At 38.0% G+C, this 26002-nt stretch overlaps 1 protein-coding gene across 5 annotated transcripts in view; it reads left to right on the top strand.

Annotated features, from left to right (window-relative positions):
- Positions 1–22447, top strand: part of LOC116274928 (multiple C2 and transmembrane domain-containing protein 1) — a 366664-nt gene extending 344217 nt beyond the window's left edge. For 3 of the 5 annotated variants that reach the window (XM_031666308.1, XM_031666310.1, XM_031666311.1), the window contains 4 exons: positions 4783–4862; positions 12702–12813; positions 18005–18052; positions 21276–22447. In XM_031666308.1, coding sequence (XP_031522168.1) covers positions 4783–4862; positions 12702–12813; positions 18005–18052; positions 21276–21332 — 297 coding nt within the window. In that variant the 3' untranslated portion in view covers positions 21333–22447. The remainder of the gene's footprint in view (positions 1–4782; positions 4863–12701; positions 12814–18004; positions 18053–21275) is intronic. The other 2 variants (XM_031666309.1, XM_031666313.1) reach the window with 1 other exon arrangement.
- Positions 22448–26002: the final 3555 nt, after the last annotated feature.

Genomic DNA, 26002 nt, shown 5'->3' with positions numbered 1-26002 from the left:
GTATATGTGCCAAATTTTCTTAATCCAGTCTGTCATTGATGGACATTTGGGTTGGTTCTAAGTCTTTGCTATTGTGAATAGTGCTGCAATAAACATACGTGTGCATGTGTCTTTATAGCAGCATGACTTATAATCCTTTGGGTATATACCCAGTCATGGGATGGCTGGGTCAAATGGTATTTCTAGTTCTAGATCCTTGAGGAATTGCCACACTGTCTTCCACAATGGTTGAACTAGTTTACAGTCCCACCAACAGTGTAAAAGCGTTCCTATTTATCCACATGCTCTCCAGCACCTGTTGTTTCCTGACTTTTTAATGATTCATTTCTATCCAAGCTTAAGAGTTAAAGTTGAAAATGTTACTCTAAGCTCTGTTTAAGTTAAGGACCACATTACTGTCCTGTCCAAAATAATTGTCAGTAGCTTATAAGGGCACTTTAAAAATGTCATATACCAATGATTCTCATCCCTGGTTGTACACCAGAGTTATTCCTAAAGGTTTAAAGAATCTAGAGGTCCAAATTTCACTTGCTAAGACTCTGATTCAGGACTTCTGAAGTAGAGTCCAGGCTTCTGTATTTTTAAAACACCTCAATAGGTTATTCGGAGGCACAGGTAGGGAGCCACTTTTCTGGACATTTAAATGGAAACAACTGCCAGGAGGTCCAGAGTGGTATGCTTCTTTATTCAAGTCTAGTGGGGAAGTGTGAGCTGCTTTGTCCCAACATTCCCAGCCAAGTACTGAATCCATTCCAGATGGGCGAGCTCATATCACATGCCTATTTACTGGCCAAAGATATGGAAGTGGCTTAATGGCTAGCAAAGGTTGCCTTTATTTTTAAAGGCAATGGTGAAGTCAGTGTCCATTGAACCATATGGATCTTCAAAGAGAAAAATTGGGAGCCCATAGAAAAGGTAAAAAGGGATATACGTTGGAAAAATCCTCAACTAATATCCCTAACAGAGAACCCAAACTAGGGTTCATTAGGACCCTAGGGGAACTATTGAGGCAGTAATGATGAGGAAGCTCTGATGAGAACTGGAGAGGCAGAAATAGGATTAGGCTATATCATTTACCTTTGATATAGTTAACTACTTCCTCCATCTTAACATTCTTTCTTCAGTTTGTTTTCAGGATACCACTCTCCTGGTCTTCCTGCTCCCTAAGTAGCTGTTGCTTCTCAGTCTCCTCTCTGGATCCTTCTCCCAGACTTTAAAATATGTTAGTAGGCCCCATGGCCTAAGCCTGAACTAATGTTCCAGCACTCTTCTCTTGCTTACTACTTTCAGCCTCACTGACCCCTGGCCAGTTTCCTCAGTGCCTTTCTATTTCCTGTTCCCTCCTTGTGGAAGACACTTTCCTTTTCATGGAATGCACTTTCCTATTCCCTCATTATGAAACACACTTTTCCCATCATGGGGAAATACCTCCCACTCTGATTGTCCTTTCTGAACATCATGTATGAATAGTAGTTCCCATCACTCTAGTACTCTGAAATAGTACTTATCTCCTTAGCACTTATCACTACTACTTGGCTTATGTATTTCTTTATTGCCTATCTCTCACCACCCCATATGTAAGCTCCAAGAAATCAAAGACTGATTGTTTTGATCACTGCTGTATTTCAAATGCCTAGAACAGTACCTGGAACATTGTGGGTGCTCACCAAATATTTTTCAAATAAATGCATTAATAAATGCATGAATCATTTTGAACTGCCAAATTAAAACTTCCCAGAAGCCATAATTACCTATAGACATTTCTTCAGTCATTTGAGCTAGAAATTAAAGCCAGATGAGTTTTCTATTAAAAACAAAAGCAAAAGCATTTTAACTGGTGCACTTCCCAATGGATTTTCAGTAAACAGTAAAGTGAATTTGTTGTTTAAAATTAAATATTTATTGTTCTAAACTCACTTGAGAATGCAGAAGGTGTTACCAAGTCCCAAGCAACTTCTACCTGCTATCTAATGTTTCCAACTAATGGTGTGAAGGCTCCATGAAAGCAAGAATCTCATCTGAATCATTCATGTTTTAATTCTCAATGCTTCTCTTAGAGTGAGTGCCTAAGATATATTTGTGAAATTTAAACACACTCTGTTTATGACACTCGATACAACAAGATTTGAATATTGTGTCTTACTAGCCCTAGGATTTGGGGAGAAAATAACATGTACTTTTTCAGCTTTGGATTCATTATCTGAAAAATAGAAACAACAATACCTTGTTAACTGGGTTGTGCCTAGTAAATATTGAATAAGCATTAATAAGCATTAACTGTGCTTGTTGTTAGTGCAGTGGGAGTACCTTTTCCTATTTTATATCTCTCCTATGCTCTGTATTTCTGAAGCTCACATAGAGCAATGCTCCCTCTGACAAATAAATAGTATGTAGAGCTTGGAACCAAGTAGCATAGCTGATAATTTCATTAATGCATGGATTCTAGTGTTTCCTTTTCTTCCCACATTTATGCCTTTGCAGATTAATAGGAATTGAGAGCTAAAGTAGACATCTAGCAGTTGGATAATAGGAAAGACTCTCACTATGAGAGTGAAAAGATGTTGGATGTTGAATCGCCCAGTTGGGCTGTCTGCACTAATAAATTCACTGGATTCACAGCTCTCCACCTCATATGTGTGGGTGAACCTCAGGTGATCTCACTGATTATATGCCACCTATTTTCTCTCCTAAGACTTTAAGCCTAAGGGTGATATGATTAGATAAGATTCCACAAGATAAATTTCTCCAGTGTTTTGGTGTAAATTGTATGTTGTAAAATACACTGCTGCAGCCACTTGCAAATACAGAGATGTCAGTTGCCTCAGATGTGCAATACATGCATGTGCTATGCCACTGAGCAGATGACTAACGCTCAGAAGTGTAATTGATCAAGGAGAATATTTATTGCAGGAGTGCTGAGCTTTCTACAATAAATGCACTCTTGAAAGGTTGTATGTAAATCAAATGACTGCAAATTGAATAATTTAAAAGGCATTAGGGGAGCTTATTACTTAAATAAATCCCCATGTGACTCTTCAAATCTAAGAATCCTTTTGTAATGCAAAGTATTTATCTTTTTATTTAAGTATCAATTTTTTACATATTAAGTTTTCTTAAATTGAAGTACACCTGTAATACGGAAGAAACAACAACAACAACAGCAACAAAAACCCAGCAACTGATTCAGGGCTGCTCTGCTTTGAGCTTTCTAACTGTTGTGCCAAGAACTGAGCATAGGAGTGTGGGGCTATTGATTCAGCTTCATGGATTCTCACATTCTGGAGCAGCCAAAGGCCTGGGTCATCCATTCAAGAGCAGATTTATCTGGTTATGCTCAATTACTCCAGTGTTCAATACAAATGTTTTCTGTCTGAAAAGGTCAGGAAGTGACAGCTCTACATTTCATCTGGTAGCATTTTTTTTTTCTTTCGTTGTGAAGGGTTTCCCTGATCTTCCTTACTTACTTCCTCACTTTCTTTTCATTCTCTCTTCTTTTCCTTAAAACACTTGTCAGAATTTGTAACTGTGTATCACCTATGCACTTCCTTGTTTAATGTCTGTCTCCCTCACTAAACTGTAAGCATTGAGAATGGCAGTTATGCTTACCACTGTTTACTCAGTTGCTAGCATATTGCCTGGCACATAATAAGTACTTAGTCAGTATTGGCTGAGGGAATGAATGAGTGACAAAATTAATAGATGGATGGAAGTTAGCCAGTTCCCATTCACTTAGCATCCTTTGGAAATGGCCCTAACTTATCTAGCTCTGAACTATCCCTCCAGCATCCTTCCATTCTCTGTCTCTCTCCATTTGCTTCAACCCCACTCGTTTCTTGCTGATCACAACTGATGTGTGAAACACATCAGTCCCTCTCCTGGGCTTGCCGTTTCCTTCAGCTGGAGGGCTCTTGCTCATACTAGCATAGCATACTCCTTCCCATTATTTGGGTGTCTACACAAATATCCTTCCTCAGAGAGGAGTTCCTGGTCTCCTCATCTAAAAGAGCAGCTCCCCACACACCTCTTAGACATTTATTTGCTCCATGGCACTTATAACTGAACTGTATTTAGGTATTTATAGGCCATCTCAGACCCTCCATGTAGAATCCAAGAGGTCAGAGACATTGTCTGTCTTACTTACCACAGAGTGAATAAGAACCACACAAGACAGAGAAGATACTGGATAGAGAGTTTTGACAAAAGGAAGAAGCACATTATCTCTTTCTTTTCCTTTCATTGTAGTTTTTTTGTTGTTAGTCATATTCGTATTATCCCCCAGTAATTGTGACAATAAAACTTTATTTTAACTTAACCTTAGTAAAACTTTATAAAGTACATTAATCATAGTATCTTTTTACTTATTTGTATGTTTAAAGTGGCATTGTCCTATATCACAAAATGTATCTTTAATGGCCTAAAAATATGAAGATATTGGAATCATATTCTCATCAACCGTAGCCCAATATGAAAGACATACTTTTGAATTATATACTTCTTCCCACATTTTTGAAGATTTACTATATTTTATTTGATTGTTACATCTACCTTAAAGTTCTATTTGATATAATCAATCAGTAATATTAAGTAAAAAATAAAATGTAATTTTCTTTAAGTATTTTGTGAGATTCTAATATTCCAAAGTACAAAAACAATTATTTTAAAAAATAAATATTAGTGTGCTTTTGGTGACACAGACAACCAACATTTTATGACCAAGACATTATCACATAAAGCTTGTATTGGAGATATTTATAACAAGGCTTTTTCTCTTTGGCTTCTCAGGTATTTGACTATGATTTTGGACTACAGGATGACTTTATGGGCTCAGCCTTTCTGGATCTGACACAATTGGAGTTAAACAGGTAACTTTTGAACTGTTGTAATATCACTACCCCTTGTCATGCAGTGGGCTTGTGTAACAGAATATGTCAGCTGATCTGGGGTCTAGTTCTGTCATTCACAGTGGTGAGCCTTCATGTTAGTCAGCCTTTCTCAAATCCATCTTCCTCACTTACTCAGTGGAAATAATGGCATCTTCCCTGACTGCCTCATTCAACAACTTTTCAACCAAAAACTTCTTGGATGCCTACCTGCTGTGTTTCCCAGTGTCATGAGCATCCGTGTGAAGAGACCACCAAACAGACTTTGTGTGAGCAACAAAGCTTTTTAATCACCTGGGTGCAGGCGGGCTGAGTCTGAAAAGAGAGTCAGCCAAGGGAGATAGGGGTGGGGCCGTTTTACCGGATTTGGATATGTAAAGGAAAATTACAGTCAAAGGGGATTGTTCTCTGGCGGGCAGGGGTGGGGGGGTCACAAGGTGCTCAGTTGGGGAGCTTTTGAGCCAGGATGAGCCAGGAAAAGGAATTTCACAAGGTAATGTTATCAGTTAAGGCAGGAACAGGCCATTCTCACTTCTTTTGTGGTGGAATGTCATCAGTTAAGGCAGGAACATCTGGGTGTGTACATGCCATCTGGGTGTATAAGGCCATCTGGGTGTGTACGTGCAGGTCACAGGGGATATGATGGCTTAGCTTTGACTCAGAGGCCTGACATTCCTGTCTTCTTATATTAATAAGAAAAATAAAACAAAATAGTGTTTAAGTGTTGGGGTGGCGAAAATTTTTGGGGGGTGGTATGGAGAGATAATGGGCGATGTTTCTTAGAGCTACTTCAAGTGGGATTAGGGGCAGCGTGAAAACCTAGAGTGGGAGAGATAAAGCTGAAGGAAGATTTTGTGGTAAGAGGCGATATTGTTGGGTTGTTAGAAGGAGCATTTGTCATATACAATGATTGGTGATGGTGTGGATGCAGTTTTGTATAAATTGAAAAACTAAACGGAAGACGCAAGCTCTGAATAAGAGAAGGAAAAAAACAGGGATTAAAGGACTAAGAATTGAGAGGACCTAGGACATCTAATTAGAGAGAGCCTAAGGGGGGTCAGCGTAATTACTTGCTTGGTTGCTGAGTTTTTAGACTCTAAGTTTTTGGGGCGCAGTCCAAGTTGGTCTGGTGTCTGGAATGAGACTGGGACCTAATAAAAAGGAGTGTCCACACAGGAGCTCAAATGGGCTGTACCCTGTAGCATTCCGAGGACAGGCCTGAATTCTGAGAAGGGAAAGTGGTAAAAGTATTGTCTAGTCCTTTTTAAGTTGGTGACTGAGCTTGGTGAGGTGTGTTTTTAAAAGACCATTAGTCCGTTCTACCTTTCCTGAAGATTGAGGGCAGTAAAGGATATAAAGGTTTCACTGAATACAAAGAGCCTGAGAAACTGCTTGGGTGATTTGACTAATAAAGGCTGGTCTGCTATCAGACTGTATAGAGGTGGGAAGGCCAAACCGAGGAATTATGTCTGACAGAAGGGAAGAAATGACTGCGGTGGCCTTCTCAGACCCTGTAGGAAAGGCCTCTACCCATCCAGTGAAAGTGTCTACCCAGACCAAGAGGTATTTTAGTTTCCTGACTCGAGGCATGTGAGTAAAGTCAATTTGCCCATCCTGGGAGGGGGCAAATCCCTAAGCTTGATGTGTAGGGAATGGAGGGGGCCTGAGAAATTCCTGAGGAGTAGTAGAATAGCAGATGGAACACTGAGAAGTGATTTCCTTGAGGATAGATTTCAAGGATGGAAAGGAAATGAGAGGTTCTAAGAGACAGGCTAGCGGCTTGTAACCTCGATGGAAGAGGTTATGAAATGACGACAGAATAGAATGGGCCTGTGAGGCTAGAAGGAGATATTTTCCTTGGTCTAAGAACCATTTGCCTTGTGTGGGAAGAGATTGATAGGTGGAAGTTTCAGCGGGGGGGAAGGTAAGAGTGACTGATGTGAAGGAGGAAAACTGCTGTGAGGGATAGAAGTTGGAATGCTAGTTCATTTTTTAGCTAACATAACGTAAGCATTGTCCTGAGCAATGATATCTGATGCCTTTTGATGGCTGCTTTCTAGCTACCTTATCAGCATAATTGTTGTCTTGAGCGATGGTGGGGGGAAGAAAATAGATTTTGGAAGTTATGAGAACTGTAGAGAGTGAGTTGAGCATAGTTTCATTTGTAGGGCCTCTAACAGTATTAAAGCAGTGGCAGCCACTGCAAGCAGACATGAGGGCTAGGCTAAAACAGTGAGGTCAAGTTGTTTGGACAGAAAGGGTACAGGATGCGGTCTCGGCTCTTCATGCCTAGGAAGGAAAGAAGTTGTTGTTTTGTAGAAGGGATTGGAGTTTGGGCGATTAGCCAGACACAATCAGCAGGGAGAGCATGTGTGTTTTTATGAGAATTATGCTGAGACAGGTAACAGATGAGGAAGAAATTTGGGCTTGACTGAAGTAATGGGGGCTGTCTGTGAAGCCTTGCATCAGTACAGCCCGGGTAATTTGCTGAGCCTGATGGGTGTCAGGGTCAGTCCAAGTGAAAGCGAACAGAGGCTGGGATGAAGGGTGCAAAGGAATAGTAAGGAAAGTACGTTTGAGATCCAGAACAGAATAATGGGTTGTGGAGGGACGTATTGAGGATAGGAGAGTATATGGCTTTGGCACCATGGGGTGGATAGGCAAAACAATTTGGTTGATAAGGCGCAGATCTTGAAATCACCTGTAAGCCTTGTCTGGTTTTAGGACAGGTAAAATGGGGGAATTGTAAAGAGAGTTTATAGGCTTTAAAAGGCCATGCTGTAACAGGTGAGGGATAATGGGCTTTAATCCTTTTAAAGCGTGCTGCAGGATGGGATACTGGCGTTGAGCCGGGTAAGGGTGATTAGGTTTTAATGGGATGTAAGGGGTGCATGATCGGTCGCCAAGGAGGGAGTAAAGGTGTCCTATACTTGTGGTTTAAGGTGGGGAGATACAAAGGGAGGATGTGAAGGAGGCTTTGAACTGGGAAAAAGGGTGGCAGTGAGGTGTGGCTATAGTCCAGGAACAGTCAGGGAAGCAGATAATTTAGTTAAAATGTCTCATCCTAATAAGGGAGCTGGGCAGGTGGGGATAACTAAAAAACATTGCATAAAGTAATGTTGTCCAAGTTGGCACTAGAGTAGGGGAGTTTTAAGAGGTTTAGAAGCCTGGCCGTCAATACTCACAACAGTTATGGAGGCAAGGGAAGCAGGCCTTTGAAAAGAAGATAATGTGGAGTTGGTAGCCTCCATTCTGATTAAGAAGGGTACGGACTTACCCACCACTGTGAGAGTTACCTGAAGCTCGGTGTCCATGGTGGTCCAGGGGACTTCCGAGGCAATCAGGCAGCGTCAGTCTTCAGTCACTAAGCCAAGAAGATCTGGAAAGGAGTCAATCAGAGCCTTGGGTCAAAGTTCCAGGGGCTCTGGAAGTGGCTGCCAGGTGAGTTGAACAGTCCGATTTTTCAGTGGGGTCCCGCACAGATGGGACACGGCTTAGGAGGAATCCTGGGCTGCGGACATTCCTTGGCCTAGTTTCCAGATTTCCAGCACTTGAAGCAAGTTTCTGGGGGAGGCGGTCCTGGAGGAATGCCTGGCTGCTGCAGTTCAGGCATTTGGAAGTTCTTGTGCACTGGAGACGTGGCTGGGGTTTCTCTCATAGTGGAGGCAAGGAATTGCAACTCAGAAATACATTGCTACTTGGCTGCCTCTACTTTATTATTGTAGAGCTTGAAGGCGAGGTTCATTAAGTCCTGTGGTGGGGTTTGAGGGCCAGAATTTAATTTTGGGGGTTTTATTTAATGTCGGGAGCGGATTGAGTAATAAAATGTATATTGAGAATAAGATGGCCTTTTGACCTTTTAAGGTCTAGGGCTGTAAAGCGTCTCAGGGTTGCTGCCAAATGAGCCATGAACCGTGCTGGGTTTTTCATATTTGATGAAAAAGAGCCTAAACGCTAACTGATTTGGGAGAGGTCGGATAACGAAAAAGGAGCATTAACCTTGACTATGTCTTTAACTCCAGCCACCTTTTTAAGAGGAAATTGCTGGGCAGGTGCGGGAGGGCTAGTCGAAGAATGGAACTGTAAGCCAGATCGGGTGTGAGGAGGGGAGGTGATAAAAGGATTATAGGGTAGGGGAGCGGAGGCTGAGGAAAAATTGGGACCTAGCTCAGCCTGGTGAGGAGGGGAGAGGTCAGATGGGTCTGTAGAAAAGGAAGATTAGAAAACCTCAGCTATGCTTGGGGTTGGGACTGAGGGGATAGGCGGGAGGGAAAGAAGGAAGATTTGGGACGAGTTGCATTGGGAACAGAGACTAGGGAGGGACCGATGTGTAAAAGAATGCCTGGATGTCAGGCACCTCAGACCGTTTGCCTATTTTACGACAAGAATTATTTAGATCTTGTAGGATGGAAAAATTGAAAGTGCTGTTTTCTGGCTATTTGGAATCACTGTCGAATTTGTATTGGGGTCAAGCAGCACTGTAGAAGAAAATAAGGCGTTTAGGTTTTAGGTCAGGTGTGAGTTGAAGAGGTTTTAAGTTCTTAAGAACACAGGCTAAGGGAGAAGAAGGAGGGATGGAGGGTGGAAGGTTGCCCATAGTGAAGGAGGCAAGCCCAGAGCAAAGAGAGAGTAGAGACATGGAGAGAAGGGGTTGGGGGGGTTCTTGCCCTCCAGAAAAGCGGGAAAGGGGTCAGGATGCAGAGATAAGGGGTTGGGCACAGAGATAAGGGATCGGGAGTTTCTTGCCCCCCAGAAAAGAGGGAAAGGGGTAGAGACGTGGAGATAAGGGGTTGGGGGGTCCTTGCCCCCCAGAAAAGCGGAGAAGGGGTCAGCAGGTTCTTGCCCCCTAGAAAAGCAGAGAGGGGGTAGAGACAGGGAGAGAAGGGGTCGGGGGTTTTGACCCCGCCCCCACCACCCCAGCCCCCACCACCCCCCCCCCCGCCACCCCCCCCCCCCCCATCCCCCTGCCCCCGTCTCCCCCCCCCCACCCCCACCCCCACCAGAAAAGCAGTACATGCCGCTAAGGGTGAAGGACCAAGGCAGGCATCCCTTCGTGGTCAGACACCTCTGAAACATGGGTGAATAATCAGGCAGGCGTCCTCCACGTGATTAAACACCAAGGGAAGACTGTCTTCCCGAGTCCATGACTGGCGCCAGAGTTTTGGGTCCGTGGATAAAAGGCATCGCCTTTGTCTCTACCAGAAAAGGAAAGGAACTGAAATTAAGAGAAGGGAGAGATTGAAGTGTGGCGCCAAGATTGAAAGGAGAAAGAGGTTGAGGGATAGTGAGAGAGGCTGGAGAAGAGAATAAAAAGAGAGACCTTACGGGATTTAAAATTGTTGAGATGTTCCTTGGGCTGGTGGGTCTGAGGACCCAAGATTGTAGGTGGATCTTTCTCATGGAGCAAAGAGCAGAAGGACGGGGGATTGATCTCCCAAGGGAGGTCCCCTCTCCGAGTCACGGTACTAAAATGTCATGCGCGTCCATGTGAAGAGACCACCAAACAGGCTTTGTGTGAGCAATAAAGCTTTTTAATCACCTGGGTGATGGACGGCTGAGTCCAAAAAGAGAGTCAGCCAAGGGAGATAGGGGTGGGGCTGTTTTACAGGATTTGGGTAGGTAAAGGAAAATTACAGTCAAAGGGAGTTGTTCTCTGGCGGGCAGGGGCGGGGGGTCACAAGGTGCTCAGTTGGGGAGCTTTTGAGCCAGGATGAGCCAGGAAAAGGAATTTCACAAGGTAATGTCATCAGTTAAGGCAGGAACCAGCCATCTGGGTGTGTATGTGCAGGTCACAGGGGATATGATGGCTTAGCTTTGGCTCGGAGGCCTGACACCCAGTACTGTGCTAAGCACCAGGGATCGAGAGATAAAAGACACGTTCCTTCCTTTCACGTTGCCCATATGGTTTTAATGGGGCATTAAAAAAAATGCATGTTAGTCATAATTATTAAGAATCGGACTACTATATATAAAATACAGTGTGTGCACTTTGCTTCAGAAACAGCAATTCTCTTGTCACTTGAGCCATGGTAGAATCTGATTTTGCCATTGCCAGATTACCAAGGAGTGCTCCTAAGGTGGAGGCCGGTTATTTGTATTTGCTCAGTTTCATATCATTGCTTCTCTAGTTGCAAAGTTGCTATTGTTACTAATATTAATCATTCTTCACACCTAATAATGGGCTTGTATTTTTCGAAGTGAATTTCAACATAGGAACTAAGAATTGATTTGTACTATAGAATAAAAAAATACCGTTAGAAAAGATCATGCATGCTGAAATAGGCTGCAAAGGAAGCTGTGAAACCTTTGATGGTTTTAAGGAGAAGGAATTCATGGCTGTTTTGGATGATCATGTTACATCGTGCAGCAGGGATGGTGGAAAACAGGAAAGCAGAGTAATGAGCCAGATCACTACTTTCTATTTCTGTAAATGTAGATGACTAGAGAAATGTGAAGTGTAGAAACTCCCTTACGCATTACAGTCAACTTAGTTTTAGCACAATGGCTGATTGGTCTTCCAATAGTCATTGTTGCCTCGGACTGGACAAAAGAGCAGCCTTTCCTATACTTTTTCTTTAAGTCCTTCATTCCAGCCCATAGCCTAGCACAGGCTCACACCTCCCCGCCACTGTAGGAAGTGCCCTAAGTAGTGTTGCATGGAGTCTATTATCATGAAAACTGAGCTCAATCTAGAATAGACTGTGCTGTTCTTCTGTAAAGTTCACAGGTACTTTCTCTTAGATCTCTGCATAAGGATATGCAAGTGACTAGACTTAATCCCAAACCGTAAATTTATCTTGTTTCCTATTAAAGATAAATCATTGGTGAAAAATAATTTGAAATGGTGACAATTTGGAATAATTTCAAAAACTAAAAGAGATTATTTATACATGAGCATTTGGTGTGTATTTTGCCACATAACATATTTTGTGTATTTCACTAGCAATTCCCTCTCCTCAAAACCACAAAAACATCTAATTACTACTTTTTAAAATAACGTATTTGTGTATGCTGTTTTGTTCTAAATGTAAATCAGTAGTCTCTGGGTATAGAAAAAGTGATAATAATTGTAGTCATATAAATGTTTATGTTATTATACTATGTAATACATTGAGGTATCTCTGAAAGAATAATACATCATAAGACAGTTGTAAATGTTCATATATCTTTATCATGTAATTATTAAAAAATATAATTAAGTTTTTCTATTAATTTTTGTATGTAATTATTACATGAAAATGAACTAAATCAAACTGTAACCCCATATGTGTATTTAGTGTATATGTGTGTATGTATATATGTGTATATATATTCACGTGTATGTACATGTGCATGTATATATGTGTGTATATACATTCACGTGTGTGTATGTATATGTGTATGTATGTATGTGTGTATATATATTCACATGTGTGTATGTATATGTGTATGTATATATGTGTGTATATATATTCACGTGTGTGTATGTATATGTATATGTATGGTGCTTGTGTATATGTATGGTGCTACTCTCTGTGGGTTTAGAGAGTATAGAAAGGAGACTGACAGGCTTCTTAATAGGGTTGTAGTTTCTTGGCCTTTTCAAACACTTTCTGGAACCTTCATGGGTTTAGAAAGCAGAAATTCATCTGGTGAATTCAGATGTACTCACAGTTTATTGGATAGCGTAATACACTGATAATATTTTAATAACAAAAATTGTCCCAAGAAAGTAAAGGAAAACAAAATTGCTTTTTATCTTAAAAGAATAAAGTATTAATGAAAATATATTTGGCTTATTCATTTAATGACTGTTCAAAATCTAAATATTTTCTATCACAGGCCCACAGATGTGACCCTTACTCTGAAAGATCCTCATTATCCTGACCATGATCTTGGAATCATTTTGCTCTCAGTCATCCTTACCCCTAAAGAAGGAGAGTCCAGGGATGTGGTAAGTTCCCCCACAGCCTAGTAGGAGCTCTTTCTTGCTCTCTCTTGTTCGAATGTGGTGAGCCTTTCTTTGGACCCAGAGGTAGTAATGAAGAGAAGCTGCCTATGAAAATATGCCCTGTTCTTTATTTCTGTGAGTATCCTAGGTATTGCTCATTCATGCTTATTGTATCTTTTCAACTCTAATTTCCTGTTCCACCCTCCAGATCAGAACCTCTTGTTGTAAATAAGAAACAGATTTGAATTTTTATTTTAATTTTATTTCTCAATTTCAGACATGTTATATTATAGGCAAATATTAGTATTCATTTGGGGAATACATTTATTAGTGAATTGAATACTTGGAATTCCACGTTAAGGTATCCAGACCCTGCTGTTTTGACTGCATTGTCAGGTGTACCACAACAGAGAAAATGAGGTGAAATTATAACAGAGTTTCTGCTTTCTGGTGTTTGTTTACTGAATGATAAGTGAGTACTTTTCATCTTCTTGATGGGCTTCCATATTGATATTACCCATTTTTCAGCACTAGCTGTCTGTACGTCCTTGCACACCATGCTGCTATGAGAAACTGACAAGGGACACAGAGGAGCCAATTACTCCCCCCGAGTTGAAGTGACATTAAAAAATATCAGGCTTGACCCACATCAGTATGCTTACTAGCGTACTTTCTGCCACAACTTGCCAGAGATTATTTATTAGACTCAATGTGCTTTCATGTGCCTGGGAACTACTCTAACTAGCTCTGACTATAACACATTTTAGTAGTAGACATAATTTTTTTAGGCAAGTCGAAATACTCTATTTCAGCAATGTATGTATTGCTGTCCTGAAATAATGCATGATTAAAGTTGGTTATAGATTGTCTGCTGGAAAGGTATTGTTGGCATTTTCCACTAGACTGTAGGTAAATATTGTGAAATTCAACTTCAAATTTGGAAATACTTTAAACTCATTGAAAAATTCACCCTTCCAAGAATTATTTCTCTCCATTCTTTTTAGAAATGTAATGATGACACGTATGTTTATATATAATATTTGCTAAATTGGGTTAAGTATCTGTACTTCATTCACTGAGGAAGAAGTTTCTCTTTTTAGATAAGAATTACCAGATAGTAATACCTAGTGTGAGAACTTAGCTTGGTAAAATTATGTATGTATGTGTGCACATGCACCCTTGTGCAGAGGGGTGGGTGAGAAACAATTTTTACAAAAAGTATTTAGAAATGAAAGCCCGTCATCTTAGAAGTCACTACTTCAGAAGACGTTATTTCACCCAGCACAAGCCAAGAAGTATAACCTAGCTGGCTAATCCATACATAGGAATCAATTGTAAATGTTCATTTTGTGTTTTATTCAAATAATTCAATGAGTCTAGTATTCACCAAGAACCTACTTTAAGCCAGTTCCTGTGCTGAACACTTAGGATACAATAGAACTTAGACCCAGTGGAGAACCCAGGAATCAATTAATCACTGATAGGAACAACTGTTTTAAATGCTGTGAAAAAGAGGTGCATACTGCTGCAAGAGCAAATATAGGAAAATTTTTAGTAGCCAGGGGTTAAGGATTCTCGAAGGAAGTCAAATAACACCTGAAATATGAAGTGTAAAACAGGCCTTAATAAAGCAAAAACAAGAAAGAGAGGTGGTATTTAAAGCAGAGGAGACAACACACACAAAGTCCAGGTGACAAGAGGAACCATGTTGCATTTCAAGAATTGAAAAACCACTAGAGTTTAGAGAAGGTGGAAGCAAAGACAGTGTGGGTGATCAGAGTGCATAACGACACTGGGGTGGAAGGACGATGCCCAGACTGTGTAGAACTCATTGACCATGTTAAGTTTTGGGTCTTTCCCCAAAAAACTGTGGGGATCCATTGAAAGATCTGTGAATCGAAAGCAGTGGAATCGTATTTGCCTTTTGAAAATCTTTGTGGCTGCATTGTAGAAAATATATTGAAGGGGTAAGAATGGATACCTGGAGACCAATTAGGAGGCCATGGCGAAAATCCAGGTGAAAGATGATGGAACTTTGGATTAGAACTGTCAGAGGTAGAGATGGAGGGAAATTGGCAGGTTTACCTATAGGAGGTAAAAATCAAGAAGACTTGATGATAGAATATTCTTGTGCTGGGGTTCTTTGTTATTTTAATGAAGGACAGCACTTCATAAATCAAGATACCTAAGTGTCTGAGATCCTGTGTAGTCCCAGACCATCTAAACTTGCAATATTCCTGGAGATTGGAATGATATAGCAGCGATTGTGGTGATTTGGGTGATGTGATAATGTACAGTCAACTGAATTTTTACATTAAAGGGATGTTTATTAAACACTCTAACATCAAACTGAGGGTTTGAGGGAGCAAGTTAATATCAGGAGACCCTACTATGAAGCTGCTGAGTTGTTCTAAATTACACAGAAATATATGTCAACAAAGGCAAAGTAGTTTCCAACATTATTTTTTCTTCAACAATCCTTCAAAAATCCCTCAATCTCCAGGGTTGTTCAAATTTATTTTTTAAATATAAAAATTATTTTAAAATATTACAGTGCCTGGGAGCTGATCATCAGTAAGTTATCAAACACAAATAAAGAAGAAAATAGGTGGGTTACATGAAAGTAGTTATACATCAAAAATATGGTTTTCTTCACCTTCTTTTCCTCCTTTTCCTTTCTCTTCATCATATCTCTTCAGCCACATTCACCCTTAACACAAAAAGTTCCTTCTGAAATCCTCATGCTATTTTCTTGGCTCAAATCCATTTGACTACCCCAGATTTTTTGGAAGAAATCTTTCCAAAGGTATTTTTCATCTCAGAAAGTTTTTTTGCATTCATTGCCTTACTTCATGCCCTCTTCTTTCAAAGTTCCAGAGAGCACATGCAGTGCTCTCTGCTGCATTAAGAGAGAAATGGTGTCTTCTCTCCTTCTCTCCTGTTATTGACTCTCTTATGGCTTCTTTCTTCATCAGAGAAGCAAGTGGCTCAACCAGGGCTTACAAAAGACACAGTGATCAAGTCTGTTCAGAGCCAGCCTCTGGCTGGTGAACATCCTTGTACTTTCCATCCTGACCTCGGTCACCCTTGAGGAAGCAGAGAGAAGGGTAACCAGTGTGGTTATCCTGGCTCATCCTCGTGGGTACAGTCAATAGCTGAGGCATGGGCTTGGTTGTATAGAAGCAAGCAGGGCCAGAGGAGAGGGGAGAAAGGAGGGAGGGGAGAAAGATTCCCCCTTGGAGATTCTACTGGGATTCAGTATCCTGGCTATTGGGATGTCCTAAATTTGAACCTGGGTTTGTAAATATATGCTCTACGTTATGAAAATGCCCCAAAATACATATAAATTGGCTTTTCTTTTGTGTTTGTCCTACATTGCAGTTCTATAACTATTTTATGAAGCTCTCTAAAACTGATTCTTATATTTAGCAACACTGGTTGTTAGGTTTTGAAACTCTGAATAAGAACCATTTGTAGGCATCTGTATAAAACAAAATACTTATTGATCATCTACTAAGCATTATACTAGGCTTTATAACACCCTCTTTCTTCTTCTTCTAAGTTTTCAGTGACTTGTGGCTATTTCTCTAATTAAATGGAAACTTCTGGTGAGAAATTTTAAGGCTCTCCAACAAGCAATGTATGTCCCCTCACTGTAACTTCTGTCCCAGCCATACAAATTCCTTCACGGTTCACCTTCTCTCAAGTCCAGGCTTTCTTCAGCGTTACCTGTGTACCTAAAATATGCCTATGTATAGTTCACCTTGCCTCTATCCTACATCCTATCACTCATATGAGGGGAATTATATATATATAATACATAAAGTCTTCCTTATGATGACTTCAAAAGACCAAGTGAGGGTATATGTTTTTTTTCTTACCTCAATATTCAAATCCCTGAGGTTGTCACAAACAATATCAACTCATGATTAAATAATGATTTAATTTTCTTTTGTAAGTTCTCAAAATTAGTATATTAATGATAATCTGCTTGAAATCAAGCCTTATTGGTCTTCCCACAGAATTCTAATGATTGACAATAAATTATAAACCCATCACTGTATTTTCTTCATTCTGTAACATGTCAAATATCAGCTTAGTAATTTTTCTGGGCTACATTTGAAGTTTCTTGGTTAAAAATCACAGATCCAATGCATCTTCTAGTCAAATTTTCAGATATCTAAAAGACATAACATACTGCAGCTGTAAAAATGGCATGCTGAACTTTCACAAATTATTCAGAAACAAATTTTATTTAGAGAAATTTAAGCTAAAAATGCAACAAACCAGAAATCAGTTACTGTATACTTCACAATCCCTAGAAAACGAGAATTATGTAAGAAAGGAATAAAGGCAAATTTTACATTGACCCTCACAGAGTAAAATTACAAGAGTTCTGTTCTCTTTGATTACTAGCTCAGAAATAATTTATTTCAGGCTTTTAGCACTGAAGATGTTAGTTCAAAAACCACATGTTTATTCGTATGCCTGTATTGATAAAACTTTGCTAAATATTTTATATGTATTAAAAATGGAGAATGAAAGAGATGTGTTTCAAGAGCCTTTTACAGATAAATCCTAACGATCAAATAGGAAATAGAACATTAATGTGAATAAAATGCTATGCCAAGGTAGGAAGAAATGAGTAACTGGAAGTACAGAGTCCTTAGCATTACAAAGTGGTAAGATTTCTAAAACAGTCATCTTGTGAGTTTTTTATGCACTGTTAATAGTAACAATACGTTCCATGAATTATGCAGTTGGGATGATTTCTCCTTGTGTGGATTGCCAGCTCTAGAAATCAGTAAAAGTGAAGAACGAGTTGAAAAACCTATCAGCCTACTGAATCTACTAAAGCCTCTAAAATATTCAATGTCTAATTGCAGCAATTTGTATTTCATAGGTGCCATATCAAAATCTTCTCCATTGAGGTCATGATTGAGTCTTTTAAAAAAATCCCCAGATGTGAACAGATATATATGTATATACATTTTAAGTCTCCAGCATTGTGTGTACAAGAAACCAAAACCTCCTTGGGGGGCATGCTGATGAGTTGCATGGCACAATTGTCATTTCTGTTTTGATTGCATGTCCTATTTTTGAACCTGTAAAAGTGTGTAGTGCATATATGTGTGTCCTATATATGGCAATTTGTCTGATGGTGTGTTTGAGTTCTTTCTGGCTCTTTTTCTAGCAGAGTTCAATCCACAGCTTTCTTCATTGGAGAATTTGTGAAATAAAAGTGAGTTAATTTGTGTTACACACTCTCTTAAATAACCTAGACCTACAAATTGCTTGCCTAAGGCTAAAAAATAGAAAATTCAAAGAAACATATGAATGACCTTAGTTGGCCTTTGATGAGTTTAAAAAAAAAAAACAAAAAAAAAAACTTCTTTGTCTTGGATTAGTTTTGATATTCTTCAGAATTATTACACAGCCAACATTTGAAGAAATATCTACCTACAAAAAGTTGAATATATGTATGCTTTATAAGATGTATGTTACTATTGTATCTAATTATTCTGTGATTTTTTATATGTACAGTAGTTATATAATTGCCTAAAAAGTCACTTCAACAAAAGATAAAAATTAAAAAATGGATTGAGATTGTGGAGTCTTTTAAAAACAATTCCTTCTGCAGCTCTATCACAAGCCATATTTTTATGCTACTTCATTCCTTTTACTGGCTTCAAGGAAGTTGAGCTGCTAATGAAGAATTTGAATTGTACTATAATAATATCAGGTAATAATCCTTTCAAAAATTAATTCATATGTTTCTCAGCTGAAGTTAAGATCATAGAGCAAAAAATAAATCTGATTTTTCTATAATTTGCTTCATCTTCTATTTTTAACAATCCCCAATCTTCCTTCTCTAACATGTCTCACAGATAGCGAGAAAACATTATTAATAGTTTATCTATTAAATTAATTTTCTTTTTAGCTTTTGTACTGTTTTAGTTTTATTGAATTGACCTTAACCCAACTACCTAAAAGAAAAAGGGACTTAGAAGTGAGATACTTAAACCCATTGCTTTGCTAGTAGATTTGGCTCAAGAGGCAGAAATGTTATAAAATCTAGGGTCATTTTGAGAGTCACTGGGTATAGTAATAGAACTTTAGATACTGAATTAGGAAAATAATGAATGGGTTCTCATAACTGCTAAATCTTTCCTATTTATACTTAGGGTAATCACTGACTTTTTATTGTATCAGTTTCTCAATCTGAAAAAGAAAACCTTGCAGCCTGCTTATAAAGCTATTTTGAGAGACAGGACAAATACTGGCCCTATATTTTGTTTTACTGTAGAAGGTTAATTTTATGTGGTGCTTGTGAGTCAGGGGATGTGACTTTGTGGAATCCTTGTGATATTGACTAGTGTTACCATGAGATTTCACTCTTTCTAATGTTCTATGGCCCTTTTACATAGCATAACATTTCTTATATAATAGAATTTTATATGATAAAATTCTCAGATGCTAGATAATGATGATAAATGACCGTGAATTAGTAGATTGTACTTTTTATATATCTTAATTGTTATTGATTGATTTGACTCAAAATATTGTCTCTAGGAGATACCATTCTTTGTCCATTGAAACTCTGCTTGGTGAGAAAGTTGGACATTTATTATCCAACTCTTATGGGGCAGTTTTTGTAAATATAACATACCACTTAAGTATTTGGTTTCTAGTTGCCTTTTGGTGATGATGGAGGAAGTGGTGGTGGTGGTAATGATGATGATGATGATGATACTGATGATAATATATCATTTAACATCAAAGATAAAGATTTATTACATGTCCCCCTAGATGGCCACCTCTATAACCCAATGCTGGGATTTGTTGCTTCAAAATGAACTGGACATTTAGTACTTTGAAAACATAAATTATTTCTATAATAGTATTTGATAACAGTGCTTTGCAGTTTCCTGACTAAAAAAAAAAAAAAAGGAGGGGTGATGAGGAATCATTGTAACCTTAGGAAATCTATTATTATTTTATGTTTTGGTCAACATTTAATAAAGACTATATGTAGAGAAAATATGCCCTATACGACCACTCCCTATAGAAAAGAGGAACGTATAATTATCTTTGAAAATGTTATGCTAGTCTTAGTTTTTACCCTAGAATGTACACATTCATTCTTGTGGTTTAGGTTAAAGGTTGCCCTCATCTTATATTAAAATCTTTCCATTTTTGTGTTATTCTAATCCATGAGTAGTTTCTGACATGGTTCTTTTTTATGGTGAATCCTCCTGAAAGAGATACAGTTCTTAAAGTGCATTTCCCTGATATACAAATATGGCACAAGCACTTGAAGCTATATTCCTTGCCCTGAATATTTCCTATTCTCCACTTCATCTGCCTTAAAGATAATAGTCAAGCAAAGAGAGGGGAAAGAGGTTAATCAGGAAGGTTAATACTTCAGTGTTCATTGAGAAATTTTTTAAAGTGAAGAGAGGAAACAAAAAAAATCATTGAGCTTTTATGATTTAGTTTATTCAAGAGATTAGTGATCTTGGGGATGCATTACAAAGCTCTAGAACCTTAATTAAAACTTTTGGCCATACATATTTATTAGTATGACACAAACTAACTAGTTTAAAGGATATGCTTTCACTAAACATTTCTTTTTTCTTTTTTTTTTGAGACGGAGTCTTGCTGTGTCACCCAGGCTGGAGTGCAGTGGCGCCATCTCAGCTCACTGCAAGCTCCGCCTCCCGGGTTCACGCCATTCTCCTGCCTCAGCCTCCCGAGTAGCTGGAACTACAGGCGCCCGCCACCACACCCGGCTAATTTTTTTGTATTTAAAGTAGAGACGGGGTTTCACTGTCTTAGCCAGGGTGATCTGGATCTCCTGACCTCGTGATCCGCCCGCCTTGGCCTCCCATAGAGCTGGGATTACAGGCGTGAGCCACCGCGGCAGGCCTCACTAAACATTTAGCAGGAAAATGCACTAGTAGCCATTACAGTATGCAGCATTTGTTTTCAATTGAAAGCATCTGTAGACTCTGATGTAGTTAAAGATGAACTGGAAGCAGAGACAATTCTACAATGCCACCAAAGCAAAAGATTTTGAATGTGTTTGAAGAGAAAAAATATTATATACCTGATCAAGTCATGTACACCCTCAACCTCCACCACCAAAAGGAGCCATTGGAAATTATGAGACTCAATGTGTTTTTTCAGTCAGTAAAGGCATCCCAGTACTGGTCCCATTGTTTTTTTTTTTTTTTTTTTTTTTTAACAAAGGAATAAATCAAATGAACTCTCACCAGAAAGACTGCTGGAATGTTAAAGTTGTTTCTCTAGTCGTGTGTGCGTGAAAAACAAGTTTTGTGTTGTACAATTGCTGCAGGAACTGTTTGCTGTTTCAAGGGCTAATGTTTCCGCTAAAAAACAACTGGCTGCCCTCTTCTGTACTTGAGTGAAAAGATAATGAAAATGCTTTATTTTATTTACAGACAATGCTAATGAGGAAGAGTTGGAAAAGATCAAGTAAGGTAATTCTTAGCTTGTGATCTTTCAGCTTTTCTTGTTGAGAAGAATTATCATCTGCTTTCCCAGATCTCTCTCATCTCTTCAAAGTATGCTACCAGATTTCATACTATCCGATTGTTACTTTTCCCCATAAATTTAAGCAAACCATGTGATGTTTTTTAAATAGAAATCACACTGATCAATAGCTTCAAATCATTCTTTCACTATTTTCTCGTCACTTCTCAACATCATTCTCAGCATCTAGTCTCAACTATATATGCAACAGGGTCTAGAAAATCGCTTTGCGCCAGGAATAAAATGATGAGGCTAGGGGAGGGACAACTCCAGATAGAAGAAAGATTTGCACAATTTATTTTATTTTTGGGGGTCACAGAAAATTGAGTATGAGGCTTTCTAAACTCAGAAATTCCTGTATCATTACATCTTTAGAGTATACAATAAGAACCATTTTTCCCCATTGTCTCTTCTCACTTTAAGAAATAAAGTGAGAGGAGTTTATGGTTCCTGTAACTTACTAAGCCCCAGCTCTTTTGCAACTTGTAAGATATGCAAAATATAAACTAAGCGTTTAATTTGTTCAGTGGTGCTGCCACTCTTGGACACAGATATCAAGATGAAACAACTTTTATGTGAATATACTTTGAAATAAATAAAAAGGATTTTACTTGTAAAAATCTTGTCTCCTCAAATTTCTACTTAGAGTCAGTATTCCTTTTTAATAGTGACTAATTTTTTTAGACCCTGGAACATGACAATCTTTTTCCTTCCATTCTGATTGAATCATGCTTTTACCTAAGCTTTTCTTTAATTCTGTCATTTTTATTACTGTGAATTAATATATATATATCAAAATGTTTTTATATTTATGGTAATGACTTAATCTATTTGAACAAGTGTCTCTTACTATACATTTTCTCCCTAATTCCTACGGCATTAATGACCAAAGAATAATTTGGCTCACAAAAAAGTCAGGACTCCCATTAAAATGGGAATAAAAATAAAAATAAAACTTTATTATTTTAATAAAATGAAAAACGCTTATTAAGGAAGGTTGCTGAATATTTCTAACTTAATGTTCACTGTGATTTTCACTAATCAAAGTTTCAAGATGTTTTGAAGAAATATTTGCACTGTTCATGTTTGTATTACCCTTTTCCTTTGTAATTATAAAGTTATTGTTATATTAAAAGTGTATATATTTTTAAATTTACATAATTGGATATATTTGTGTAAAAAACATGACAACCCATCAATATGTAACAATATTCTTTCAGATATATTTAACATGCTAGAGCAAGATATTATATAATATTTAGTATTAATTAATGGGGATAATCCATTTTATTGTATAAAAGGAAGAACAGAAATGAAGATTCTGCCAGGCACAGTGGCTCAGGCCTATAATCCCAGCACTTTGGGAGGCCGAGGTGGGTGGATTACTTGAGGTCAGGAGTTCAAGACCAGCCTGGCCAACATGGTGAAACCCTGTCTCTACTAAAAATACAAAAATTAGCCAGGCGTGGTGGCATACACCTGTAATCCCAGCTTCTAGGGAGGCTGAGGCAGGAGATGGCTTAAACCCCGGAGGCAGAGGTTGCAGTGAGCAGAGATCATGCCATTTCACTCCAGTCTGGGCAACAGAGTGAGACTCTGTCTCAAAAAAAAAAAAAAAATTCTTCTTTAAAAATTATATTAAATGTACATTTAAATGTAAATATAATTTTAAACATAAATTAAGTAAAAGTATATCACATACTTTTGTTCCATATATAGAAAATTTAAAATGAATAATAAACATCTATCCTCTACTGTTTTTATATCTAAAATTCTTGGAGTTTATATTTATTATTAGCAATCCATTTATGTATTCAAATGGATACATTTTTCAAGCTTCCAACTGAAGATACAGAATTCCTATGTCTAACAGCACTCGTTTGAGTACTTGGCAGATTATATTTAGTACAGTGTTAACATAAGCTTTTGGGTTTTAGCCTAAGGGATTTTCAACTTTGAAAAATTTAATGGGGATATTGAATACTAAGTGAAGTAAAATTGGTTAACTCATTTGATTTTTTTTTTTCTGTGAGAACATACTGAACACCTGCTAATTCATTCAGATTTTTTACTGTGCCCTAAAACATTTGCCATATTCATCCATATTAGTGTTACAAGAGCATAACGTTAAATTCAAAATGGGGGGAAAGTTTGACATTTCAATTACTAGCTAGTCCACCTTCCCTCACACACTCTGCTATGTTGAAACTGCTCCCTGAATCTTTCGTCCAGTAAATTGTGCTTCCTGGGAAACTAAGGGGTAAGGGACTATACCGTGTAGTTTTATAGGTTTTACTGTGTTACTGTTTTATGAAAATGCATCATTTTCTAAATATTTCAATCTTCTTGTAAATTCTCGTCTGAGTACAGATTTTTCATTTTTTATTTTTGGAAATAGGGTGTAATTTTATTTGCATTACATTTAAATATGGGTATTTCATATATGATATAACTATGTACAAATTCAAAGGTAAATTTTTCATAAAAACACAGATCATTTTCTTCCTCGGAATCTTGATTTACAGAATAAGGTCTCCCGCATCTTCATGGAAGGGCTTTGGCATGCAGCCTGTCTTTGAGTGTCAGTGGTGAATAGATAATCTAAGAAGTGTAAATTTTGTAGCAAAGGCTTAAAGATAGCCAGTGTTGTTAGAGATTCTCTCCAGTATGGAGTTTTTCTTCCTTTGCTTGGTTTCTTTCAGAAGTGATGTAACTACAGAGGAAGAAAGGCTAAATTGACACAGTTGTTGTTCTTTTAAATACGCCTGTCTCCCCACTATACAATGTGAATCAGCTCATGGAATTTCCCATTCCTTAAGCATCTACTCGTCATTTTCATCATCTTGGCTTTCTGTAATGAAATTTCTTTGCCTATTTTTGTAACCATACTTCTGCTAATAATAGGCTCTTTCAATGGAAATCTTATTACTTGTGGCACTCACATAATGTGGGGTTGCATTTAACTATTGAAATCAAAAGAAGAATCTCCAGCTTGAGGACAGGGAGATCCTAACTGCTGTTCAGGACTAACTTATTATTTTTTTGGGGGGGAGGGTGGGTAATTGTATTACCACTTAGCAATACATAGGAAAAAATGCATCTAAACTTACCTCTGAAAAATAAGAATGTATGAAGTATGCATTATATTTGAATGGCATATAAACAAGTATATAGATATAAATTCCATAATATTTCCTCCTCTAGGGACAGAACCATCCTTTAAAAGACTCATTCTGGTTTTCCACAAGCACACTTTCTATTATGCACATTTTGAATTCTGCCCCACACTCAGCTGTTATAGAATTATGTTATTTTAAGAAGAAAGGGACTGATGTCTCCTTAAACTTGGGCAACAGAAGAATTATCCAGGTGAAAGAGTTACTCTTATGTTACAAAAATGTGTTTTAGCAGAGAAATGGTAGTGCTTTGGATTATTGCAATATTTTATTCTTTAGAAGAAACTTCTCACTGATAATTTATTCTAAGGTTAAATTATTCATGAAGAAAGTTTCATGAACTCAAAAGAGATGATTTATATGTATTTTGCGAATACATTTTGTGGGGCGAAGCCAAAAATGGAAAAATGTAATGAAATAATTGGCTCTATCAAACAATAAGCAATTATGATTTTACATTACATTGTGTGTGTGTGTGGTGTGTGTGTGTGTGTGTGTTTTAACCTAGAATAATGAATTTACCAATGGGTAAAGGTGAGATAATAATAAACTTATGTGCTTTCAATAAATTACCTCAATTATATGAGAAATATTATTGTGATGATATAAAAACATACACATTGCAATTCATATTCTTGACAATAACAGTTTAGAATTGTTTTTCTTTCAGAAAAGTTCATCCTTTGAATAATATAATACAGACTACTGTGATAGTGTCTGATTATCATATCTTCTGTTACTTGACAGCTTATATCTTTTTTTTAATAATACATCTTTTTATAAAGATTTTATTATAACCACTTAGCATAATTTTAATGAACTATAAAACACTTTATTCATTGGTTGAATGAAGCAATTTTTAATAAGACTTTTGGCAAGGAGATCGTTAATTTAAACTAGAGAACACTTTCAACTCCATAAGTCTGCAGGGCGTAGTAGTTAAACCTGACACCTTGGATGACACATTAAAAATGTATCAGCGAAAACTCTAAGTGCTTTAATTTAACTAACGGTGGAGAAACGGTGGAGAAACACATCTTTAAGCATCTCACACAGTCAGCTAGACATGATGAAAAAAAGTCATTATTTAGCAACTATCAAGTTCTTTCCACAAAAACTTTATGTCCTGATAATAAATAGGCAATTTTTTTAAAGCGGCAAAAATGAAAACTCTTGGTCATAGACTTTCTCAACTATGAGTGACCAAAATGGCTTTTCTTGGGTGCCATATTTCTAGTCACTATGCATATGTCTTTGAAAACAAAATTATATGCTCGGTGTTTTTGAAGTAAACATAAAATTATTTTAAAAGATTTTTAGGCCGGGCGCGGTGGCTCACGCCTGTAATCCCAGCACTTTGGGAGGCCGAGGCGGGCGGATCACAAGGTCAGGAGACCGAGACCACGGTGAAACCCCATCTCTAAAAAAAATACAAAAAATTAGCCGGGCAAGGTGGCGGG

Source organism: Papio anubis, chromosome 5, assembly GCF_008728515.1.
Source record: "Papio anubis isolate 15944 chromosome 5, Panubis1.0, whole genome shotgun sequence".
NCBI lineage: Eukaryota > Metazoa > Chordata > Mammalia > Primates > Cercopithecidae > Papio > Papio anubis.
Note: the sequence above shows the minus strand (reverse complement) of the source record. Positions and strands in the feature narration are given on the sequence as shown.